The sequence below is a fragment of the Prosopis cineraria genome, unplaced genomic scaffold (assembly GCF_029017545.1).
Source record: "Prosopis cineraria cultivar Desert tree isolate PC_DT_omini unplaced genomic scaffold, ASM2901754v1 PC5, whole genome shotgun sequence".
In the NCBI taxonomy this organism is placed as follows: Eukaryota; Viridiplantae; Streptophyta; class Magnoliopsida; order Fabales; family Fabaceae; genus Prosopis; species Prosopis cineraria.
In genome coordinates, this window is record NW_026555336.1 from 39847176 (window position 1) to 39874288 (window position 27113).

The 27113-nt window shown below is 34.2% G+C and overlaps 3 protein-coding genes across 4 annotated transcripts; 2 read left to right on the plus strand and 1 right to left on the minus strand.

The window, feature by feature from the left end:
* Positions 1-3164: 3164 nt before the first annotated feature.
* LOC129311687 (uncharacterized) lies at positions 3165-5714 on the plus strand. Of its 2 annotated transcripts, none has more exons than XM_054954100.1 (2): positions 3165-3674; positions 4403-4628. In XM_054954100.1, exons 1-2 carry the CDS (start codon positions 3441-3443, stop codon positions 4526-4528), a joined length of 360 nt encoding a protein of 119 aa, XP_054810075.1. In that variant the 5' UTR covers positions 3165-3440; the 3' UTR covers positions 4529-4628. The 2 variants fall into 2 exon arrangements, with proteins under 2 accessions (XP_054810075.1, XP_054810074.1); XM_054954099.1 differs by lacking the exon at positions 4403-4628 and adding an exon at positions 5437-5714 and having other exon boundaries at positions 3182-3674.
* Positions 5715-17341: 11627 nt separating this feature from the next.
* LOC129311522 (F-box protein SKIP28-like) lies at positions 17342-19515 on the plus strand. The gene is made up of 2 exons (XM_054953855.1): positions 17342-18005; positions 18804-19515. Exons 1-2 carry the CDS (start codon positions 17430-17432, stop codon positions 19395-19397), a joined length of 1170 nt encoding a protein of 389 aa, XP_054809830.1. The 5' UTR covers positions 17342-17429; the 3' UTR covers positions 19398-19515.
* A 1362-nt stretch (positions 19516-20877) lies between these two features.
* On the minus strand, positions 20878-26783 carry LOC129310963 (glucan endo-1,3-beta-glucosidase 3-like). The gene is made up of 4 exons (XM_054952867.1): positions 26406-26783; positions 22347-23600; positions 21438-21465; positions 20878-21263 (listed from the first exon to the last, which is right to left on the minus strand). Exons 1-4 carry the CDS (start codon positions 26458-26460, stop codon positions 21104-21106), a joined length of 1497 nt encoding a protein of 498 aa, XP_054808842.1. The 5' UTR covers positions 26461-26783; the 3' UTR covers positions 20878-21103.
* Between the last annotated feature and the right edge of the window lie 330 nt (positions 26784-27113).

Genomic DNA, 27113 nt, shown 5'->3' on the forward strand with positions numbered 1-27113 from the left:
ATTGATAGTATTTAAATTATTACACAAAATAAATAAATTAAAAAGGCATTACAATAGAAATATTTAGATTGCTAGGCCTCTAAAGCCTTTTTCATTTTTACACCAGAGTTAGAGCTTGTAAAATGTTAAAATAGAGGAGTGAGTCTATTCACTTAGTAACTAACATAAAATAAAGGAGTGAGTCTATCCACTTAGTAACTAAAGTAAGCTACCTTATGTAGTTGTATATCAATTGAATAAACACATAAAATGGAGTTGATTTTCTCAAAATATACATACAAACACATGTAACAAAAATTGTCATTTCTCAATTTAACTCATTCTCATAATTCTCATCTTATTCTCATCTCGATCACACAATATATTACTACAAGACACATGGACATGTGATAATGACCTAATTTATTATTATGACTTGCTACAAACTTAAACAACCATGTGATACATCGTATCAACACATATGCATGATCAAACCACCCTTATACTCTTCTTATTTTCTCTTATTGAAACCATAGGCTATAACATCAAATAGGGCTCTATCCGTGTGATTGGACTGCCCAAACTTGCTAATTGTGAGGTGTAACTCGGCCAAAGATCACAGGACTTACTTTCAAACCACAGCTTCCCTCACTTTTGAATCTCTAGGGTGTCATGTACCTTAAGCTAACCTCCTCGATAAATTAGTAGAGATATCTAGGTTCTAGTTTCTCGATAAACTATGGGACAATCTCTCAATAAACTGTTGGACAAGGCTATACCCTCATGCATTGAAAGGTAATCAAAAATATCATATGAATTTTAACTATTCATTTTCCTAAGTGAACTCTCACTAACTAATTATGATATGTATGGTGCCCATTCATTTTTACACTCTCATTTATTTATTATTAGTACATTTGGCTCATGATAATACGCTACTCAAGTGAGCATCAATCTCAACACAATTATCTTTATCCCAATACACTTAACCACAATTCATATCTATCATACCAATCACCAATTACTCCTTTTAATACAAAATTGTAAATTGAAATTCATTTCAAATTTAGTTTCACATCTCTTGTTCAAATCAAACAAGTATAGTATCTCATGTTTCATAGCATATTATTACATCAACACATTCAATCATTCACGTGCACAAACCCATTTTGACATTAATGTATAATTAATAAATAATTACCTAAAGTAGGGTTTCCCTAATTACCTCAAACCTTTAAGAGATTAAAGATTTACCCTCAATAATTAGCTTCTAAGATTAATTCACAAATGAAATATGATGCCCGAACGCTTAATCTACAATTAGTAAATTTTAAACCCATCAACATTGTCAAAAACACATTTTCACTCCTACACTTTCACTTCTAAAATACCCAACATCCTTAATTCTCATCTTTGGGCTTACTTATTAGGTTTATTTACTCTCTTTAGCGTCCAATATCATTAATGAGTCATTAAACTTTCATTAGTGGCATTATAACTCCTCCAACCACTCTCATTAATGCCATTTTCTATATTTATGGCATTTACCAACCATCAACCAATAAAACTATGTTTAACTACTCTAAATAACTCTCATTAATTCCATTTGAGTCAATGGATTCAGACTCATAACCTATATAAACCGAAAATTATCTCCTATTATCAACTCGTAACAAAAAAACCTTATAAAAATGGAAGAAAAAGGGAGATTAGGGTATGAAGAACTTACCTTAGGTGTTTTATAACACCAAGATACTCCTAAACCACTAATGTGGCAAACCTTAGCAGAGGATTGTAGCTTGCTCTTCGTTTCTCCCTTTTTCCTCCTTCTGATTTTTTATTTGTTTGCCAGGCTATTTATAAAAAATTTTGGCCATGAGTTGTGGCGTACGTAGTGCAAGGCATAGAGAGACCCTCCCTTCTTTGTTGCAATCTGTGTGCTGCAGCGGATGTGCTACATGCCGCAACATGTGGCACAAAGGCAATCTTTCATGTTTTTCTCCTTCTTTCAATACCCGAGGGGCCAAACTTCACTTTGAACCCATAATTAGGACTGGAATCACAACCAAATACATTTTAAAAACCTCTCTAATCACATACTATAACAAATCACTCAATCACCATAATTAAACTTGATTAATTCCTTAATAATTCAAGGATTACAATTTAAGATGTTACAATAGAACTATTACATACCGTTATGAATAACTCCTAACTCATATCAGTATCAACACAACATACCAGTATATAGAGACTATTGTAGAAACCCACGATTGTGACGAACAAGTAGTGTAAGGAAATTAACAAAATGTCGTAGGATGATGAACTACACATAATAGGGCAACGAACAAGTCACTTGAAATTTTTAGAGTTAGGTGAAACTCAGTCATACCGATAGGACCAGTACATACCAATATGAATAACTCATAACTCATATCGATATCAACACAACATACTGATAAGATAGATATATAAATCCATACTCATATCGGTAGATTAGAGACATACAAGTAGGAAACTCAAAATTTCCTCAACCTGATTATCACCATCTTTTCACTAAAATTGAATTCCCTCTATGATTATCTCCTAAACACTTTCTCAATCAAAAACTTTCAACCTAATCTCTTAGTAAGGCTCTCAAATCTTTAATTCAATCTAATCTATGTCTGACTTTTCAAAGAAGATGGCTCAAGTAAAGTTTTCTATAGAGAAGTCACTCACAGATCAACGAATCACTTCAAATGACTTTCATGAGGCTCACAATCATATTATGAAGGGAAAAAGAACGTGTAGAAGTCTGGCAACTGAGGTTTCACTCATAAATTTTGTGAACCTCATTATGTGGTGTCTTGTATACATGCTTGCGATGCTTCCAAGTGAACATGTTTGCGAGCCCTTTTTTCTTCTCCACAATTTTCTCAATAAGGTAACTTTATCATTTAGCTTTTAAAATTAATTTCATATCAGAGCTCTAACCGTGCAGTGACATATTAGAAAATTTGAGATCTTTTTTTTTATTATCTTCAGTTAAGTGATCCTGAGTGAAATTTTTTCAATAACGATTGAGTTTAAAAATTGTTTTTGAGCATATGCAGACGGCGTCAACGCTTTACCCAACAACCTTGTCCACAAGCAACAAAGACAAAAAATCGTAAAAGGTGCAAAGCGATAGATAGATAGGGATAATATACAAACGAAACACAATACCCGAATCCAACGAATACATTTATTTACAAACACTACTTTGTTCATTTCTCAATCTTCCTCCGTCTCTGTACTCTTCCCTCTCGCTTTTCCTGTCTCTTTTTCTTTTTCCTTCTCTGGGGCCTTTTTACAAGCTCATGGAGAGCATAGCATACTTCCTTTCCTTTGCCATTGCTTTTAGCTGAAATTTCAATTTCTGCCCGTTATCTTAAGGGACAGAGAGGAAAAGGGGTCCTTTTTCTGTGATTGATGAGAGGATGGACGCAGCAGAGGAGGAGCTAGAGAGAAGAAGCAAGTTTCTCAATAGTCTGATCCAGAAGAAGAAAGCTGTAGAGCAACAGGAGCATCATGATCGCTTCAATGTCCGCCTCAGGGCTTGTGACATGCCTCTCCCTCTGCAGAACCGCGCTTTTCGCTGCGCGCGTGAACACCTCGATTCCATGCCTGGCAAGAAGCTCGACAGTAAACGTCTTGCCCTAGCACTCAAGAAGGTAGCTTTTTGTTCATTTTGTTATTTTAGTCTACTTTCTTTTTCAAATTTCAGGGTTCTGATTTTTGATACCTATATACGATGTCTTATATAATGGTTTGTTTGGATTTTGGAAGCTTTTGGATTTCATGGAACATGATCAGATATCCCACATAGGTTGTTCATTTCTCACCATGCCTTTCTCGCAGGTCGAATTGGTGCCTTTTTTTTTTGTCCTTTCTGAAAATAAGTTTCAAGTTAAAATAATCCAAGGTTTCCATAAGTTTAAGGATATACAGTTGTTAATAATTTTGGTTTTCATATAATCCATCGGGCGAATATCAATGGGAGTACCGACTTTTCATTCTAGTTTTTATTCAGATGGATAGGCCTGAGCTTGTCTCCATTCTTGATCTTTCTCGGCGATGTAGATCTATGCTTCTAGGACTTCTGTTCGGAATCGTATGCCATCAAGCACATGATCTAACTGTTTCTTTCTGTTTGGTTGAGTAAATTTTTTGTTTGGCAATTTGTTACAGACTGGATATTTGAGCAGGACTATGTCTGTTTTGTAAATACCTTTGGCCAAGCTGTAAATCTGCGAGATATGGGATTGTAGAATATTTTATAAATTTCATAAATTTCTTGATAATAAATTCTTTTATATGGGATTTGGGTGTAATTTTCTCTAAGCTTGCAATAGTCACTTAGGGGATTCACGCATACTGACACACAGTAGGGGGTTTGCAGGCCTCTGTATGCTGTTTCCTATTCCATTGGAAAGTTCTTAAGCTGGAAGATTTTATTAAAAGGGTAGCTATTTTTTTAAGTTTGGCCCTTATCTGGTCCCCTATGGATGTGAGATTTCAATTGTAAAGCATGAAAATATGTTTTGTAAGTATAATGTATATTTTCCACCTTTTCAGTTAACTGAGTATGAAAGAAACTTGAAAGACCAACAGGCATTTTATACTTATGACCATAAATACGTACACATGACTTGGTAGATGCTGCTGGTAATATTGAGAGTGTTACTTTCTCATCTCATAAGTAGGGCACCAAGGTTGCTAGATGAACTGAGGTTATAATTTTATGCTGCCTATTATTTGCACAGCTTGCTTCGCTCGTTAATGAAATTATTGTCATACAGGTTTTGATATATCATGTCAAAAACTGACAGAATGACTTTAATGAATTTTTTTTTTATTATAATCTGTAACGTGTTTTACTTTACAAGATGGGATCTTAACCACTCACAAGCATAGTAGTGGTTGATTGGCCCTTTGTTGTGGAAATTAAAATAGACTGGTCCTTTAATCTGATTCTCCCTTTGTTTTATCTCCAACTCTGCATTATAGAACTAAATGAATTGCTATTGGAATTCTTATGCCACCTTTGGTTATTAGAAAGGAATGAATTGAAAAAATCAAGACAAAAATGAATTAAATCACCCTTCCCCCTATGGCAAGCATGATAAAACTTATTAATATATGTTACAAATGTAAAAATCATCACACTTTTCAAAATTTTTATGAATAATAATTTTTAATCCCATAAACTAAATTATCCTTTCTTTTTATCAATGTTCACCTATTTCTTTTTATCATTTTATTTTTATCTTTATTTTTTCAATTTATTTCATTTCATTTCATTTCATTTTAGTAAATAAACGTGACCTTAGTTTTAGTATTGAGAATTTTTGCTAACCTTGGGATCGTTTGTGCACATCTTCCTTAACTAATGACCTTGGATGGATCATGATGTAAACTTACTGGTCTTTTCAGGAATTTGATTCTTCCTATGGTCCAGCTTGGCACTGCATTGTGGGTACTAGCTTTGGTTCCTACGTTACACATTCTCTTGGTGGTTTCTTGTATTTTTCCATCGACAAGGTTTATATCCTTCTCTTCAAGACAGCTGTTGAACCGTTAGATCATTGATGAATTCCATGTCTTTTTTTCTTTTTGGGGAGTAACATGCTTGTCTCTTTGCAAGATTAAAACTTCAAAAAGATTTACCAATGCGTAAAATCACAAAATGGAAAATCTCAAGACTTTTTATATTCTGTGTTGCATTTGATGTGCTTCAATTTGTCACTGTTTACTTTCTTATTCTTGTTTTTTTTTTTTGGTTTGGTTTATGAGAAAGTGTTAAGTGTAAAATCTGGTATGGCAAGTCACATGACAGACATTGGTTCACCACAGAACAATATTTACTGAATTTTCTAGGACTGATAACAAAATACTGTTGCTAGCTAATCCTTATCCACACAGTAGTTCTTGTTTTAGGAAGCATCTGTAATTAGTAACCGTGGCTGAAGCGTTAGCCTGCAGTTAGGAAGGATGAAGACTGATATTGATCCGAGTAATAACACGGAAATAAACAGCACTGGCAGCAAAAGATATTGTGCTAAATCTAATCAAAAGCATAATGACTTAATGAAAGCATAAATATGGCACATATGTCAGAAAAATTGAAGATTTGATCTTTCACAGACGAATATATAATAATAGCATGAATGCATGATGACTTTTTGGATTTTCAAGGGAAAAGAACGGGGTATGCCGCCGCCCCCAGGAAACAAAAAGAAAGAAATCAGGCACAGTGATGCTCTTTCAGTGAAACGTCAAAATAGATGTGTTCGTGTCGTTTTAAACAGAATGATGTGAAGCACCAAGAATGAGTATGAACAAGTTCAGTATTTCAATTTTTAACTAGCATTTACATTACTGCCATTACCCTTTTTTTTTTAAAAAAAAAGATAATGATAAAATCGCTCCGAATTATATAAATAATAATTTAATTTTTTAAAATGTTAGAATTCTGTTAAAGTTTTTAAGGATTTATTTTATTAATAAATTTATGTAAATGATCAAATTTTTCTCGTAGCAATATCAGAAATTTGACATGTAAAATTATAATTTGTTGTTACATTATTGTGAATATAAAAAGTAAAGTTATGATTATTTAAACAAAACTTGTGATCATCACATGTTATTTTCAACACTTATAACAATATCAAGAATTTAACATGTAAAGTTATGATTTACTGTTGTATTACAAATATTAAAAAAATTGTAATTATTTAAATAAAATTTGTGATCATTATTTGTTATCTCTAACATTTATAATAATATCAAGAATTTGACATGTGAAATTATGATTTAATATTGCATTATTATAGATATAAAAAAAATTGTGATTATTTTATTTTTAACAAGAGCAATTTGATCATTTATATAAATTTATTAATAATAAAAATGTCAACAAGACTTTAAAAAAATTATGGCATTGTGAGAGATCAAGTTATCATTTATATAATTTTAAAAAATTTTATTATTATTTTTTCTTTTTCTTATTGATCGATCTGCTCTTTGTACCTAACGTTTACTTAAACACAAATTGCTCCCACATAAAAGTTCAAGGATTTCTTTTCATATATTTGTAATGAGCGTTTACAGCTACAAAATTAACTCCATTGATAGGAATAGGATATAATTTTCTTGAGTTTAGAATACTTTCTTTGTTGAAAAAATATTAAGCGTCATTTACTTTACTTTTCTATAATCGAGGGCAAAAGATTTTAATTTTAAAACTCAAAACGGCGTCTCATCTTCTTCGCTGGTCAAAACATCTATGCAGTAACTGACCAAATATATATATATATATATATATATGTGCAGTAGAGGAGGCAAGGTTCTTTGCGTTCGCATTTGGCCAAGCGATCGTGAGGGGCAATTTTTGCCTTCCATTTCAATCTAAAATAATTTTTATCATTTATTTAAATTATTTTTAAATATTTTTAATATTATATTTATCCATATAAAAAATGTTAAAAGTTGAATTATTTAGAGTACATTTAAATAATTAATTTATAAAATTTAAAATTTTTTAATATAAAATTAAATCATTTAAATTATATCTAAACTATTTAGAATATATCTGAATAGTTAAATTATAAAATTATAAAAATTATTAATATTAAATTGAATTATTTAGATTAAATATGCACTAGTCAAATTAATAATGAACATATTTATTAAAATTTTTTATATTTTTTATAAATTTATTTTAATAAATAGAAAATAAAAATAAAAATTTTTAAAAAATGGCCTAAATCTCATTAAAAATGCTATGTATCATGATGCTTATTATTTAATGAACACTTAAAAAAACTCAAATTTAATATTAAAATTTTTTATTTTTTTATATTAATAAATATAATATTACAAATATTTAAAAATTTATTTAAATAAATGATTGAGATCATTTCAAACTAAAATAAAGAGTAAGATTGTTCTTGACTTGATGAAGATTGGGCTCTCATGAAAGCAATTTTTTTTTGACTTTTGACTGGTCAATATTGCTGATGCGGCGTCACATGATTCATGATTGCATGCATGCGACCCAAAAGAAGCTGCGTAATTACAGACTCGTCCTTTCAAGTTTCGAGAATTACATTTACATCACTATTTTTCGTAAGTTTTTTTTTTAAAGTAAAAAAAGCAAGCCTAGGGCTTGAAATTACCAAAAAAAAAGGAAATCTAGGCAATCATTAGCCTATCTTCCTATAAAAATACAAAATACAAGACAATAGGCAAGAATATCACTAACAAAATTAATTTCTCTACCATTGTGGTTATTTCGAGCTATCACATCCACATATCTAAGGAGATTTTGATGTGTATGATGAATCTCAACATCCATATTATTATATATAAGACTATGCGTGGCATTAATTTTAACTTTCCAAGGATGATAAGCCACTAAATCCCGAAGAAGCATATTGATGTCATTCAAAGAGTTTGAATACAGGTAGGCTTTTTAAAAACCAAGTTGATGACATATTTCCAATTTGGTTTTAATGGCGAGTCACTTCGCTATTATGATTGGAATATCTTTTAAGTCTCTACAAAACTCCTGAATCCATTCTCCATTAGAGTCTCTAATGAGGCCTCCGCAAGCAGCATGTTGTTAAGAATTAATTAAGGCATCCACATCTATACGGACAGTGTTGACTAGTGGTAGTGTCCATACACTTTATGTTGTGACAAAGTTAAGCAATATGATGTGCTTGAGTTGATTGTCAACAATATTATTGTGAAGATGATAAAGAACACTATGAATCAATTTTGATGCAGTGAGGTAAGATCCTTCAAACATTGACTTATATATGTTTTTCATAACAACTAGCATCCAAATTTGAATATCTTCAACCAAGCCCATTTAGAGAATTGCTTGTTAATAGTCTAATGCTTAGAATTTCAGTTGAACCATTCTTGCTAGTTGCAACAGAAGAAACTAGAATAAAAATTAAGAGAAATCAAGTTTTGCCAAAATTCATGAGCAATGGGACAACCACGTATAATGTGTATAACACTATCCTCTCTCTAACACTCAAAAGGACAATTCCCAGTGGGGGAGAGTCCTAGATTGGCTCTTAGTGAGTTAGTTAGAATTCTCTAATGAAGAGCTTGCCAAAGACAAAAATAAATTTTTTCTTGCACCGGCCATTTCCAACACATCTTCCATAAAAGGTTTGAAGGAGCTATTCTATTATGAAAAAGCAAAATCATATGCAGATTTGACACTAAACTTGCCATCAAAAGAAACCCTCCAACAAAAGGAATCAATATTGTAAAAGGTTGGTGGAGTCATATGATAGATTTGGCAACCACCCAGTCTAGTAAGAAAGCTCTTTAAGCATTGATATCCCAAGAACCATCTAATTTGACAAAATTCTTAACAATGGTAGTAGTATTGAGGAGATGGAGATTTTTGTCAACCAGGGTCAAGAGAGGCTTATCAAGCAGAGACCATAAATCCCACCAGTATTTCATATCAAGCTCGTTGCCCAGTTTCCTACAATCCCAACATAAAAAGGTCCCAAACACTGTGATTCCTTGCCAGATCCTAGAAGAGGAACGCTTCTTACAAACTAACGAGATATGATGATCATCATATCTATATTTTGCTTACAGGACATCAGATTGGGTGAGTAGACTCCAAAAAAGCTTCATAATAAACACAATGTTCTGACTATATAAATCTCTAAATCCCAATCCTTCATGTTGCTTGTTTTCTTTAGCTATTTTCTAGGAAATAAGATGTATCTTGTGTTTCTCCAATTTCTGGGACCATAGAAACCTCTTGCTATAGCCATAAATTTCCTTGATAATGCCCTTAGGAAGAAGAATAGTTTGCATATAATAGCAGGAAAGAGCTGATAAGACATATTTGATTAGAACTAATTGGCCTTCCATATTTAGGAATTTTCCTTGCCAAGAACAGAGCATTTGTTGTACCTTTTATAGAATCAAGGCAAAAGTTAATTTATTAACTCGAGAATGGAGCAAAGGTACACCAAGATACTTACCAAGGTCTCCTATGAGTCTAATACCAAGAATCTACGAGAGTTCCCGAGCTCAATTAAAATGAACATTACTAGAACAAAAAGCCTTGGACTTTGCAAGATTAATCCTATGTCCATAAATGACACAAAATCTCTTCATAATATTGTGAATGAGATGCATTTGATTTGAGGATGCTTTAGCAGATAAGATAAGATTATCGACAAAGAAAAGATGAGATATAAAGGGACCACTAGTGGTAAATCTTAGTGGTTTCCATTTCTTATGAGCACACGCATATGTAATGAGAGGACTAAGTCATTCCATACACAATACAAAGAAGTAAGGACGTAGAGGATCACCTTGTCTTATACCTCTTAAAGGTTTAAACTCATCCTTTTCCTCTCCATTATAGATGACACACAAGGAGGTAATAGTGATGCAAGTCATGATAATTTGTGTTAGGTTATTTTGCAACCCAATACTCAGGAGAGTCTGTTCAATGAAGCCCTAGTCAAGTCTATAAAAGGCTTTCTCCATTTCAATCTTAATGGCTATATAACCTCTGCCCAATTACTTATGACTTATAGTATGAATAGCCTCCTGTGTTATAATGATATTGTCACAACTCTGCCTACCTTTGATAAAATTACATTGATGTAGTTCAATCAATCTGTGCATATATGCTAAAATCATCTTGCCAAAAGCTCTATAATTATCTTGAATCTAACTTTACAAAGAGAAATAGGATGAAAATCTTTGATTGTGGATGGTTGATCTATTTTTGGCAAGAGAATGATGTTAGCCTAATTCATTTTTTTCATTATTTCAAGATTAATCATATAGTCTTTCACTGCTTCACAAACCTTAGGCCCTACCTTATTCCACTAGGTTTTAAAAAAATAGGCTTATAATCCATTTAGACTTGGGGCTTTAAAAGCATTCATTGCAAAAGCTACGTTCTTGATCTTAGTATTGTTTATCTCACAATTGAGTTGAGAGAGTATGTAGCAAACTAGCATAGGAAAATTGATAGGCTAGTCAAAAAATAAAAAAACCTATGAGTCTTTGGTATATAATTTTTAGAAGAAGCCGGCTGCTATAGTCTTCAATTCTTCTTGATTGTCAACCTAAACCCCTGAATCATTTTAGAGTGCTTCAATTATTTTATGTTTTCTTCTAACAATCATTGAAGCATGAAAGAATTTTGTGTTTTTGTCATCCCATTGGAGCCATCTGTATTGAGACTTTTGGTGCCAAAGTAATTCCTCTTGTGCTGCCAATTTAGAATATTTTGCCCACAAAGTTTTCTCAAGTCTGGACAGTCCATTATAAAGGTTATGGACATGAGTACTATAACATCCAAGAAAATTAACCGTGGTTAGTCGAGCCAATTATTTTGATTAGTGAGTTAATGAGATGTATGGCTAGAAGGGCTTAACTTAGTGTTATTGTGGTGATTTCAGCCCTAGAAGTAGGTCTGAATCGATGGCGGGCTACTCGAGTAAGGAAAGAGAAAGAAAAAGTGAAGATTTGTGCTTTGTGCCACAGTCGCAGTGCGTGGTCTTTGCCGTGGTACACAAAGGCAGATTTGAATGCAACCGGCTCCTCTGTGTCATGTGCTGTGGTGGAGGACAGCATGCACCACGGTATACAGCTAAAAATATAATATATCAGATTCATATCAGCATGAGAAAAATAAAAAAGAGGAAGGAGAAATTGAATAGTATGACTTTGGCTCTGCTAGGGTTTATTGTTGGAGCATATTGGTAATAGATTGAAGCTCCCAAAGACTCAAGGTAAGTAATCTAAGCATTCTTCTTCCTTTCTCTCCCTTATTTATGATGATTTATAGTAGGATTTGAGTTGGAAAATGAATTTTCGGTCCATAGAATTATAGGTCCGATCCCATTGATTAAAATAAGTATAATGAAAGTTATTTAAGGCATGGGAACACTATATTGATGGTTTTATCAAAAGTTTGTTAGGTAGAGTATTAAATATCCAAAAATTGACATAAATATATTTGTTGGAAGTGTTGGTGGACCATTAATGATAGTTTAATGACTCATAAATGATAATAAGGGTCAATGGAACCTAATAAACCCATTGGGAATGAATAGATAGAGATTTATGGGATTGGTAGAATAAAGGAAAGGTGGAATCAATGTTGATAATTTCCTAAAAGTGGGATTATGATAATATTCTTGCTTATGAATGTAGTGTGAATCACTTGGTATCATTTGAGTTTGTTGAAGCTTTGGAAGTTGAAATTGTGAGGGGTAAACCTTTAATCTCTTAAAGGTTTGAGATAACTGAGGGAAACTTAATCTTTATAGTTGAATGTTAATTATGTTTGTGAAATGTAATTTATGATTTAAATTTATAATACATATTGGCAATGTGTTTACTTACGAAATGGTTTTGGAAAGAAAAACCTTAATTTTACCACCTTTTATTAATTGTGAAATTGATTTTGGTTTGTTATTGTAGGTAGAGAATTGTGATGAGAAATGTGTTGAGTTTATGAAGTATTTGAGTGTATGAGTTTATGTGCCATGAATTAATTTTTTAAAACGCATACTAAGTAAAATATGCATAGCATTATCATTGGCGAGAGTTCGTCTAGAGAGAGGAGTAGATTGGTTTAAATCTATGTGGTACTGTCAATAACCGTTGGAATCAAGAACTTGCCTTGGCACCAACCGTTAGAATCAAGAGGTAGCCCTTATCTTATGGTTGATTTAGGACTGTCCTACTTGTTCTATGAGGGACTCAAACCTAACTAGTCTCCACCGATTTATGAAGATGCTAGATTATGGGTATGACACATCATGGTTGTTAGTATTAAGGAAAACTGGATTACATAAGTGAGTGAATTCACCCTGACCCGGTAGCTCCTCACAAGTGATAGGCTGGGTTAGTTTGTGAAGGACGTAGCCACGCGATAGCTACCGATTTCATATCGGAGGTAATAAAAGGGTATAAGGGTGGCATATGATCATGTATATAAAACCGACAACATGGTTGTTAGTTTTGTGGTTTGGCACGTGTTAAGGGTGCATGGTTATTATTATTGCGACCACATATTGTGCTTTGTGAAATATCATGATATTGTGTGTTGTGGGTCTGGTTATATGGTTGTTAGTTTTATGAACCGTGGCCAAGTGTTTATATGTAATATCTGTGTATTTGCCTAATTTTATCTATTTTCAATTGATATGCAACTGTATAGGTTAGGTGAAACTTAGTTCCTGAGTGGTTGTACTCACCCCTCAATTTTTAATATTTTTAAGACCTAGCTCATCGAATCTGAATCGGGAAAAACATACAGAGGCCTAAGATTATGGAGTAATCCTGTATATGCCTCCTTTTAGTTGTTCTATATGTATTTGTTAATGTAATTGCCAACTAGGATCACATGCTAATATTTTTATACTACTTGTATTATTTTGTGCAACTGGTGTATTTTGTGCCTTGGGTTAACGAGTTTAGTTGTAAACCTGTAGATAGGGCTAAAATATTTGTACAAGTAGAAACATATGTATTTTGAAAGAATTGTAATGAAATTGATGAATTTGTGTGACTTTTACTCCCCCTTTGTGTTTTAAGAAAATTAAGGTTGAGTGGTGATTTTATGATAAACATGTTTCTGATTGTGTGTGGTGCATTGCACGGGTTCATTAGAGTCTATTGAGTGTGGTCGGATGGTAAGTATGAGCTATTTGGCACGTGTGGTTGAGTTAGGACACCCATGTGAGAAATTTTGTGAAAAAGTGGTTAAAATAAGTTTTGGTGTCTAACTTTTTATAGAAAATAAGTTTGAGTGTGAAATTAGTGTCATTAGCCAGAGTTAGGAGAAAGCTCCGTGCAGACACTAAACTACCTCAATTGGATGTCAGACGGAGTTTTGGGACGTGTCGGAAGTTTGCTCCCTGTGTTGTCAAATGACAACACTAATGCTATCAAATTCGTGTAATGCACCGCGACACATGGCACAAAGAAGACAAGCCGCAGTGCACATATCACGAGCCGTGGCACACGTGTTATTTTCTACACAAATATTAGTTTTGAGTTTTAAAACTCATAAATTTGGGTTTCAATTAATTTTCAAGCTTCCGTATTACTTTCGAAACTCTGATTTGAGCTTATTAAATATTGTTTAAGATTTAAAATGTTGAATTTGGGATACTTTTCAAAAAGAATTTGAGAAATTCCCTTTTTATGAAATTTTAATATTTGGTAATCCTTTAAGGGTTGATCCCTTAGTTACTATGATTTGGAAATAAACATGATTAGGTAGGGGAGACCTTACAAGTACAGTCAATACCTTCAAGTTTACAAATGATCTCCCTTTTCTTATGAGGAATATTGCCAACCTTAGTTTCATTCCAAGATTTGGTGGATTTATAAAAATGGTCGACAACATCACACCAATTGCAATTATCCCAGGCTTCAGATATCAAGTCCCTAAAACTAGATTCAAGGTTTCAAGCAACCTGATATTTGAAAGAAGAGGGGAAATGTGCTGGAGATTGGTTAACAGGTTCGTCAAAAATGGCAGTTGCCTTGTGATCAAATTTGAATCTCAAAAGATAAAGAGCCTTGCTATGAGGATGATTTAGTTCCTAAGAAGAGTTACAAAATGACCAATCTAGTCTCTTCTTAACATTTTAATTTTCCCAAGTGGATTTGTCACCACAGAAAATTCAAGAAGTTTAGAGTCCCGAATACAATGTTGGAAAGCAGTTAGAGAAGACCAAAAAGGAGTGGCACCCTTATTTTATCATCAGCAAGTAGGAAGGTGTTGAAATCCCCCAAGATAACCCAATCATCAGTGATTTAAGAGGCTACATTACGAATTGAATCCCAAAGAAGATTTCTTCTATTGGTAGAAGTTTCACCATACACAAAAGTAGAGAGAAATGATTTACTGGCGGAAAGGTTGGAAATTCTACAATGAAGTAGCTGAGCATTTCAATACAAATATTCAATATCAAAATCACAACTTCACCAGAGAACCTAAATTCCCCCTGCAAGACCTATAGCTTTAATCTTAATCCACTTATCAAATCTTAATTTGCGAACAACAAACTCTGCTCTCTACCCACTAATGCGCGTTTCAACCAAACATAGGATATCAACTCTATATTTATTAACCGAGTCTCTAATTATACTCAAAAGCTTTTCCACTAGCTCCCCGATAATTCCAAGAAATTGTAATCATTAAAAATGACAAAAGATAAAAGAGGAATACTTACACTCCTAGGTTCTGCTCTTGGCTCCATATAGGTTCAGTTAACATCTACTTACTTGAAGCACCTCCTCGGTCAGTCGGGATGAGGCTGGAATTTTGGTTACAAAATTCTGAATTTTCTTTGCTAAGCGTGTCTCAATCAAGTAGGCGAGGAGATGGGAGAAGATGCTTCATGTTGTCTATATCAGGAATAAGTGTACCAGGAGATGCTCTTTGCGATGGAGATGCAAGAAGTGGAAATTCCTTATCATCTTTGAGTAATTGACACTCATTCTAGGCAAGGGAGCCACTTATCACCATATAGGCCTTTTGGCCTGCAACTCTTTTTTCTTGTCCAATTTTAGTACTTGTGGAATTAGATCCATTAACAGACTCAATTTTCATAGTATTTTTTGCAATAGCCTTATTAGTCGAGCGTAAAGAGTTGGGCCTTGTATTTTCCTTGCCTCTTGCTACATGTACCACTTTTCCTTTCACTGCATCTGTTCCCTAATTTTTACTTCTCTATCCTATCATAGGATCAGCTTTTTTATGAACTTCCCTCTTCTCAGTATACACTGTTAGCATTTTTTTCCTTAGTGTCAGAGTCAAACTATCCCTTATATGTGCTAGGATTTAATTGATTTGGAATTTCATCTTCATCTCTTAAGTTTGCAAAGGCAGCGTATGTTGAAGCAATCCAGCTATCTTCAGCTTTTCTTCCTTAGTCTAGGTTCCTACCTTTGTGATCGTACCTCCTCTTGTGACTCTCCGGGAAGTTTGCTCTCTGACAACATACAAGGTTGTGAGACCGTCGAACTCAAGGGTTAGCTAGGTGAAATTCCAGATTTCCATAGACATGCTTCTTTTTTGTGCCCATATGTTCCATAAGAAAAACATATTAAACCAAATCCTTTGTATTCCATATTAAAAAGAGCAGAAACTGAAATAATTCGGGGAACTAATTTCTTTTGCAAATCCTTGCGTATCTCCCCCTTTCAACTTTAGCTCTTGAGGTATCCACATTAGCAATTGTGTTCATATCCACTTTTATGGTTCTACCAATCATATCACCTAGTCTCCATATAAATCTCTTGGTGTAATAGAGCATAGGAATGTTAGGAATGCGAACTAAGGCCGTGATTCTTCCCAAAGGATTGTGGAAAGGGTCAAAATGCGGTGTCCATTGTTGAACAAGCGCATAATGTTGTGCTATTGTCCAAGGTCCTTCAAACAAAACTTTTTATAATGACTGCCCAGTTATTCTCATGTGTAAATCTTACCACATAGTAGTTGTTTGGGAGGCCTATGAGTTCAAACTCTTTCAGCTGCCATATTCTGCTCAACAACTCCTTAAGTTTGTGTAGGATGAATTGTGCTCCTAGAACCGTGATGACCAGAGCATTATTTCAGGGTTTACACCATTCGTTGAACTCCTCGTGTGAAACAGGGAGACTGGGTAAACCTGCATCAGCTTTTTAATTTCCTCTAAAGGTTCTAGTATTTCCCACCTTTGGTCAAGTAGGTTTGAGGTCAGAGGATCATCATCCAAAGCTAAGCTTCCGTAAGCAATGCCATTAAAATCAGTACCTTTGAATCCTAACAGAGAATCCTTGTAAGAAGGTTGCTTGAAACACTCAGTCGAACTCTTCGTGTTTTCCATTTGCTGCTCTGGATCTACACAAGCTTCTGCTTCTTTCATTTTATCAGACATGATCACATCTTCCTTCACTTCCTTCTTTTTTTTTTTTTTTTTTTACACGATCATCAGGAGAAATTTGTTCCGGAGGCATTTTCCAGCCACACAGTTCACCCATTTTGAAAGGCACGCAATTCAAGAGAGAAAAATCTTAATTCACTATTCTTCGAGAACTCCTATTTTTCATAAACATAAACACATGAAATCTACAATTCTCTCACATCATGACAAGTGACAACAAAGCATCAACAAGCAAAGCGGAATCCGCAACGTCTCATATCACAAATCAAACCCAACTACTCATCCAAAACTTAACGAGGAAGTAACATGTCTTTTTAACAATTTTAATTATAATTATTTAAATACTTAGCTTTTGTCCTTGAAAATCAGTGTCAACAAAACTTCATCATTGGAAATTATTTCCATCAATCTACGCATTCCACTGCTCCACCACCAGACCCGAGTCATGTGTATTTGTCTTTCTTGTGTTGGATGGTTTTCGCTGGCTGCTTTGTCTTAGGGTTTAATACTCAACTTAAGAATCTATTTAATGTCGCCCAATTAGATTGGAACCACACATTTGCATCCTCAATCTTGAAATTCCTCACCTTGATAAACCCCCGGGGAGGGGATGGGGTGACCTACTTAACGAGATATGGGAAAGTTTGCATTTTGAGGGATAATAAAGAAAATAAAACCATGGAGGAGGCTTCAAAGCTGTCCTCCTCCTCCTCCTCGTACTCATGTCTCGGCCTCACAATTTCGCAAGAAAAAGCAGAGCCTCCTCACGAGGCTCTGTTTCACGTACTACCTTATCTTTCTGTGGGGGAGCTTCTCGCCATGTCGCAGGTTTGCATTTCACTGAGAGACGCAGTGAACAAGGATGTTCTACCATGGCGCAACTTCCTTGTTCAACCCCCTCTCAGTTCCAATCTCTCCGATCAGATTTTGCTCAGACTTGCTTCTAAGGCTAATGGTGGCCTCAGAACTCTTGCTCTCGTGAACTGCACCAAGATTTCAGATTATGGGCTTCAAAGGGTTGTAGAAGAAAACCCTTTTATAAACAAGGTTTGAATATGCAATTTTTGGTGTTCGCTTCCTTTTTCTGCAATTAAACTTGAAGTGTTGAATTAGGTTTCTGGGAGCGGAATTGAATGGATAAGCTTTCTTTTGTTATGTAGGTTATTGAGTCAGTTGAAAACTTAAAGACAGTTGACATAATTAGAAATGAAATTCTTTTGCTGCCAAAGGGAAGACAGATTTCTTCACTTAACTAATAATTCAATGATTTTGCATAGTCTTTTTCTTATCTCATATGATGATTTTCTTGTCTGAATCAGCGGGCAGTGGCATTACTATGTCAAATGAGGACCCCATTAAAAGCTGGAGAAAGAAACAGAAGAAACATGATATGAGTGGGGATAGATTATCCATAGCATGTTTTGTCTAATTGGGTGCACAGAGATACCAATTCTTAATTGCATATTCTGTGTGTGATATCAACATGTCACCTTAATAGAGAAATCTTTGTCTTCGGCTCTTTGCATTTTAGCCGTTAAGCATAGGAATTTAGACTTAGAAGTAGGGGCATAAAATTTATAGAAAGGGAATAAAGTTTGTCATACCTTTCGTTCATGCCTATTATAAGCATTTTGACCAGCACTCACTCTCTAGTTCTTGAAAATCTTGACTACTACTAGCATAGCCTAAAGTATGTTAGGATGAGAGAAATGTAAAGGAAGAAAATATATCATTGAAACATTTTCACGTTTTGCGGTGGACGATTTCAACTAAGCTAGTTCCCCAACACCCTCCCTTCAAGTTTATGATTTTGGAGTTTGAATTCTATGTTTTATTGGCTTGTAGCTCTATCTTCCATCATGCACTGGTATAACCCCTGAAGGACTTGTAAAAGCAGTTAAAATGCTGTCCCAAGGAAGCAACTCCCTGAGCACACTAAGGATAAATGGAATCCACAACCTAAAGAAAGAGCACATTGACATGCTTGTCCTTTCCCTTAAAAGGAACCTTCCATGGGAGCCTATCTTCTACCATGAACGCGGAAACTTCTTGGCTTTTAAGAACAGAGAAGAAGAGGAAACCAGGAGAATCATCGATTTGGAAATCTGTCCAATGTGCTGTGAGGTGAGAATGGTCTATGATTGTCCCAGAGAAACCTGCAAGAAGAGAGAAGTGAATTTGGCTCGTTGCAAGGCATGCAAATTTTGCATCCCAAGGTGTGAAAATTGTGGGGAATGCCTTGGCTATGAAGAAACAGAAGAGACTGCTTGTGCAGATGTAGTGTGTTGTGAATGTTGGCTAAAGCTTCCCAAGTGCAATTTCTGCAACAAGCCCTACTGTAAGCAGCACATAGATTGGTGGTGCAATTTCTCAGAATCTGGACTCATCTGCAGAGTCTGTGATATCGTAAATACATGTCAAAGTTCTGATGTTTTGTGATTAACTATATACAGACTAGCGCAAGTCTCTGAATTTATATAGAGCTTAGAACTCGGGATAAACTATAGTACAACTTTCATAGATATATTAATAATTGATTTTTTTCATGGAGCTTTAACAGTATATCTTGCCCTGAGGCATTGAATGTCTATAACTAGTACTATAAATTTTAATCACAACCGCAATAAGAAATTATTTCTCTCAACATATGTGATGGAATATGGGATGATAGGTAATTTGAATAATTAGAGTTTATTTAAAATATTAAGATTATTCATTAAAAATATTTGAATAAAAATTTTATCCATTAAAATTAAGATTTATTATTTATTTTATTTTTATTTTAAATATCAATACTTTTAAAATTATATTTAGATTTAGAATTTAAAATTTGAATTTAAATTATTATTATGTTATTATTTTTAAAACTCTATAAATAAAGTTAAAATTTTCACTTATATTCTACTTTAAATGTTATTAAATAAAGATTATGAGAGTTTCAACCTCCCCTTTCTTTCTTTTCTTCCCCCTTTCTCTTATCTCTCTTCCCCTTCTCCCCTTCCGTTTTACATCAATGCGCTTCCATCGAACTTGTTCATTGGCGAGACAGACTTTAGCATGAATGCATGTAAGATAGATGATACTGTAGAAAAGAAATGACATGGTATTATTTTAATGATAACAAATTATGATCCTTACATAAAAAAATAAAAAATATTAAGCAATAATTACAAAACATTATATTTTATATATATATATATATATATATCGTAAAATAATAAAATAATGAGAATCTTATTCCCTTGCCCATATCAATGGAGCCTAAACCACAAGATTAAACAAAGTTTACGTTGAGTTAGAGACTTTGAGTGTGTTTGGATAGGGAAAAAAATCGATTTTCACCCTTCAAAATCGATTATTTCAGTAAATTAGCCAAACGGTCAGAAAAGGTGAAAATCGATTTTGACCTCATACGCGCGTTTTACCGTAAGCTACTTCGATCAGCTTTTGATAAACGCTTGTAAAAAATGTTGGGGAAAATTACAAAAACAAGCCCAGGAAAAAATTACAAAAAAAACACATAATTTAATAAAAATAAATTAAACTCTCTTTTTTTTCTTTTTTTTTCCTTAATAAAATTTAAACTTTGTCTATTTAAAAAATTAATATTTGATATTTAAAAATTAAATTATATAGTAATTTATATAGGTAAAAATTAATTTTGATTAAATTATCCAAATATATTCAATTATGTTAAAATCAATTTTAAAAAAACAGTATCCAAACAAATTACGTTATAACATAATCAATTATGATTAAAATCTACCACTTAATCAATTATTTTCATAATCTATTATACCCAACTGAAATCCAAACGGACCCTTTGTTATAACATCCACACAGCGTCATGAAAGAGACATTCTAATAGAATTGAGATCATACCAAGGTCATTTCGTCCAATGGATGCCGGAGAGGGCGATTTAAGATCAAAGAATACAAACTCGTCAAATAAATCCTTGGGTTTGTTTGTACAAATTCCAATGGACAACGCATAATACAATTGTCAATATACATTTTAGTGAACATTTGTCATTCACAAACAAACCCTCTACCTGATGAACACAAAACTGGGTTTGCCAGCAAATCTAAACAGAAGGCCCTTTAAGAGCATGCCTCCATAAAATTATAGTCCAGAATGAGCCTCGTTACAAGACAAGTGCACTCAGATGTAAAAGACCTATTATAATCACAAAGCTTGAAGATGAAACATCCTTGTAATAGTATTGCGACAAGCAACCTGAATCTGTCATATTAGACGATGGAGCCAGAGATGTGCCATTTATGCTCGTGCTGTTTTTACCGTCACTGTTGTTCCCAGAAGTATTAAGAAGAAGAGAAGAATAGCTCAGCATACATGTTTCAAGGCTTTTTGCGTTGAAGACTAGAATTAAAAACATGAAATTGCTACAACACCTGGCAATTTTTAAACAACTAAACAAGAAAAGCAGTTGTCAAGAAGCTAGAGAGTAGATATCATACCTTCCAGGAAATATACAAGAACCATGACCTGTACCAATGATAGCATGTTAGATACATAATATTCATTTCAATCAATTTGAATTTGACTACTGATGCAATACTTTCTTTTATATGTAACTAAAGTGAGTAAACATAATAATATTGCTAATAAAAAGCAAAAGATGAACAAACACAAATTATTAAACATAAACCAAATTTTGGCATTCAATGGTGATGTCATTTTATTCTGTACACTGTATTTTTTTAGGTTGAGTATGCTTTTTTTTTTTGGTGAAAGAGTATGATTTTATTTTAACCCCACAATATATTATATCACAGAAAAATTTTATTCTACCAATTTAGTACCTGGAAGGCCTATATTGAAATGAATCATGCTTTCAGGTACTAACGCAGGGAAAAGATCTTTAGCGTATAAAATTGATAAGCTACTAATTGTAGCAGATGAAATAAGAATTTTGACCATCAAAAATGGCCAGAACATAACATGGTGTTTCAACAGACTCTTTCAAAAAGTCAACTGGTAAGTAAAAATTGAAATTCGAAAACTTCACATGCAAAGCATGCTTTGATGCATAATTAGTTTTAATCAAACAAAAATGTCCCCGAGGAAATCTATAATTTTAAGACCCCTTTTTCATTTTCTGGCAAAATTAACTGTTAAAAAGTAATATTTCAATCACCACCATTACCACACTAGTCAAAATGATCATTTTTTAAACCCAAAATTGAATTTTATCAGAGCTCACCATACTTGTAGTAAGTCATTCAAACTCTGATTATTGTGTGCAAACATCCATCTTCCCTTGTCTATTTGGCGATATGTTAATTTCCCTCAAAATATGCACACTTTTTGTAGCAATCTACTTAAGTATTCACATGTAAAAGTACATAAATGGATAGCACACATACTTGGGTTCGTAGTGGTGACGCTGGCAACACCTTTGAAATCACAGGTCCCAGTAGACTTAGCCATCATCTGATAATATGAATTGAATGCATATGTTGCATGCGCTACCACATTATTCGGTTCATAACATGGTTGGCCCTCTAGCAAAGAAGAACAATCCACCTTCCCTGGCCCACAGGCCCAATCAAGTGCTGCCTGAAGCCTCTTAGGGTCAGCATCATTCTTGGCAACACAAAAGGTCTGATTTGTAGTATCATTGGCCAGCACAGCACCAGCACCAGTCAAGTGTAATGTGTAAACCGGTGCACCATCAGCGTAAAATAAACCCCAGTTCCTCTCAGACACTGGACCTGGTCTCAAGTCTTCATTAAACAGCTCATAGATAAAAGTACTAACGGCAATATTTGGATGTTTAGGAGTGCCTGTATTGTTAAGGACATGCCTGATCAAGTTGCTGTTGAAAGTATTGGCATTGTCAATTGTGGCATCTGGCTCGGAGGAATCACCTCTTGAAGGCCATCCTGATTCAGTCACCACAATGGGGATATTGGTGAAGTTCAAATAGGACATAGCAAAATATGCAGCATCCACCACAGCATCAAACACATTAGTATAATGCAGGAGGGTATTGGCATCAACAGCTTCCTTGTTTGGAGGCAAAGGGCGAAATAGTGCGTAATCAAGTGGGATTATGCCTTTTGATTGCATATAATCATAATAAGGGTATACATTAAGCATGAAATATGAATTTGTAGATTGCAAAAACTTAAGCAAGGGAACTAAGACCGGATTCCAAGTGTGGTTGAAAAATGCCTGAGAAGGAGGGAAGGAGTCAATGATGATGGAAGACGAGTGAGGAGTAGAGACCTTAATTTGTTGGTCAACATTAGCAGCAACGAGGGCGGAGTGAATGAATTTAAGGGCAGACACTAAGACAGGAGCTGCATTTGGGAGGGTAGTTAGGACTTCTGATCCTACAGCTATGGCAGTTATGTTGGTTGAAGGATAGTGAGCTATGACATTACGAGTAACCCAGTTGGCTGCAGTGGCATTGGACTGACCGATGCCAAGGATCTGGTCATTGGGGACAGAAACAGTTACTCGGATTCCTGTGTTGGCAAATGCAAGGAGCATGGCTCGGTCAGCATCATAGAGCCTGACATGTTGGATGTTCTGAGACTTGAGCAAGGTTACAATCTGTGTTGGATTTGGCATATCAGAGACATCAGTCCCAATGTTGGCTCCAACAAAAGCATCTGCAAGGGGGGAAATGACTACAAATGAAGAAGGATCTTGGAGAGTTCTTGATCATTCAAGACCAAAAAAAAGAAAGAAAAAGGATTTTCCATCTTGAAATGACTGAGAAAAGTGACCATATCAAACTAATCGCAAACTAGTGAACTACAGATAAGATATAAAAGAAAGAAATAGTGCAAATGCAGCAACCATCTACAAGAGATAGAAAAGGAAGAGCAAATCCAAATGTGAAGATTTTTTTTCCCCCTATTCTTTTACGGATCAAAGCATTTAGCTCTCTGAGCATATACAAATGAACGAGCTGCGGTCACAAGATTAGTAAGATAAAGATTATCGATATCAATTAAAGACACATTATTTTTCTGTTGTTGCCATTTAAGGCAATTTGAGGGACACGCCTCAATGTATTATACTTTCACCGGTAGAAACTAGATACACAAACCTTTAGGAGGAAAAAATAAAAAAGAAAAGAAAAACTACTCGGACATTGTGCAATGGGTATGAATTAGGCATTTAACATTTATTTCCCTTTTCCACCATGTCTCACCCTTTTCGGAATTCTATTCTATTCTATCCCTAAGAAAAACTTCTTTTCATAAAAATCTCAAAATAGTACTGTATTAGTATAGCCTTCCCACTGCAATCCAGGACAAATCAGCTTGCCATTGGGGGATTTCAAAGCTTTTTACAAATACTGAAATATTTACATTCAAAGTAGAACATAAATTTTTTAGAATATAATGATTCCAAAGGTGTAGAATGATTCGCTAATCTGAAAAGTAAGGCCTAAATTTTAGTATACTGCTCAAAGCCTGCTAAAGCATCACGGACGCTCATCAGTCAACAGTTAATGCGGTACTCAGTTCCACAAGCGAAACAAACCCACAAAAAGAATTATGATAGTTATGAATATGATTTGTTAGTTTTAAACATATGTAAGCTTGGCATACTGAAGACAAAACTACGAGGAAATAAGCCCCAGAATAAGAGAAGAAATAAAAATTAAAAATGTCAACATTTGTAATCTAGAAAAGATGCTGTCTCTGCAATCACCTTTTACTGTTCATATGGATCATGACAAAACTCAAGGTCACTTTACCTGTCATACCATGTGGGCTTATTATGTCCTATCTATAGGCCACGTAGGACACACATTGGGTTGATTCTTTTGGATTTTAATAAAAGAACAAATTTATTGAAAGAGAAAAGGAAAGTAAAGATACAACTGAAGAGAAAAGCTAAAAGAATTGAGCTGATATTACGCTAACATAATCTGTTTTTCTTGTTTGGCCAGGATATTGGGTTGACATAATCAACCGATAAATGGGAAGAACATGCTTTATATATATGCAACAGATTCACTCAAATTTACTTGTTTCACGCAAGTTACCAGCACCTGTTTAGCAATTTAAAATTTTTAATCAATAACCTTGCTCTATTAATAGTCTTAACATAAACTGGAGGTCGGTTGGGTCCTCTAAGGATCCTCTAGCAAATATTGAACTACCAGTTGACATGTTAAGAATAGTAAGATGTGGGTTCTTTTGTGTTCATATAAAATTTGAAGTGAACCGCTCTTTTTATAACTTATGAATGCGTGGCTTCCCACACATTATATATATGTGATGATATATTTAATTGATGATATTGATTTGTTTAATCTTTAATGGAAAAAGAAATATGCACTGTCCAAATTGATTGTAAGAGAAGAATTTGTTTAGAAGGGGTTAACTTCCCATCTTAAACGGAGAGAATCCAGACGTCTAATAATGTTGTGGACCAACTCTACATTTGACGTCTTGGCAGGCAGCTTATAACGTTACCGACTTAGGAATACTATTGCAGGCCTGCCACTTTGACTTTAGTAGCCACTGGACCTTGCTGAAGCTCAACATTTTATAAGTTCGAATTCAACCCCAGTAAATTTTAAATTTTTCCGTTACTTGCATTCTCAGATGAGGGTATTTATGTCCCTAGATACGTTCTATGACACGTAGCTACACATTTCAAATAGAGATGCTCATAAAGAGACTGTAGGACCCAACTCTAAATAGTTTGAGGGAGGAAAAACACAGACCTCACGTAACGTGGCCTTAAATTATATTCAAGTGAAATGTATTACTCGGTACATCTCAAAATGTGATGGTCAATTTCTGAGGACATCCAGAGGATTCAAATCCACCTCTTCTATAAATTTTATGTAACGATCCGGTCATTTGCGAACTTAAAAGAATCTCTCAACTAGCAAGGTGCACAGGAACTGTCAGATGAGCTGGGACGCAATCAGACTGTTAATTTGCAATAAAGAAAGGGAAGGACAGATCGAAGATTCTCCACAAAATAAAAAGATTTAAAAAAAAAACAGAGAACACTTCACTTTGCTCAGGACAACAGGAAAAAGAAAAGTAAAATACCATTTAGACCAATCAAATCTATCCCTCACAGATTTCCGAAGGTCCTATAGCAAGATTGTGACTTTGAAGGTTAAACTCAATGACATGTCTCTTTTTCTACTCGACATAGAAAGATACAAAACAGAGACGAATGCAATCACACGGTAGATACTGATATTATCAGCTTCTCGTCATGAATGATTAAATGCCATTCTTAATGGAGTCAGAAAGAACCAAAACTTAAAGAGACAAAAACAAAACTAGACCCTTAAAAGTATAAGGGAATGAAACCCGTCGAACATTAAGATTTGAGAAAGAACCTTAAAGAATACGATAAACGTCTTGAAGAATCGCGATAGGACAAGAAAGCGACTCGAACAAAGATAAATGGGAAGGAAGAAACGAACTAACCTCCATCAGCAGAAGCAGAAGCTGCTAGTAGGAGAAGCAGCAGCAGAACAGCCATTAAAAGCTCACAGGGAAATGCACTATTCTGCAGCAATACTATAGAAAGAGCTCTACCTCCACTTCAAATTTCAAAGAAACCCGGAAAAGAGAAGGGGCCCAAAGAGAAAAAACCCGAGTGAAAAATCTCGAAAGGAGCTTGAAAGCTTGGTGTTTTCGAGGTAGTGAGAGGGAAAACGATGAGAGACTTCGCTGCTTTAGAGGCTCTTCGGGGAGAGAGAGACTGTGGTTGTACTCGATTACTCATATAGTTTGTCAGTAAATCGGACGCCTCAGATTGGACTCAAACAGCTCTGTTTTGCTGTTTAGAGGAAGGCAAGCATTTTCTCCATCTGCAGCATTCAATGAGTCGTATGTTCCACCAAATATAATATAAATAGTATTTAATGATAATAGTTTGCGCTCTAACAGTCTAACCACAAATAATTTTTATAATTATTTTTTAACTATATCTTTATTTTATTGATTATTTTTATTAAAAAAATAATGTATTAAAATTTTAATTATCATTATCAAAAACACTTACTCCCTACATTTAAAACTATAAAGTATTTTTAATTTTTTAAAATATAATTATTATTTTTTTAAAAAGTGCCCATATTAAGAATGACTTTATATTTATTGTAGAATATTTAATAAAGATAAATATAAAAA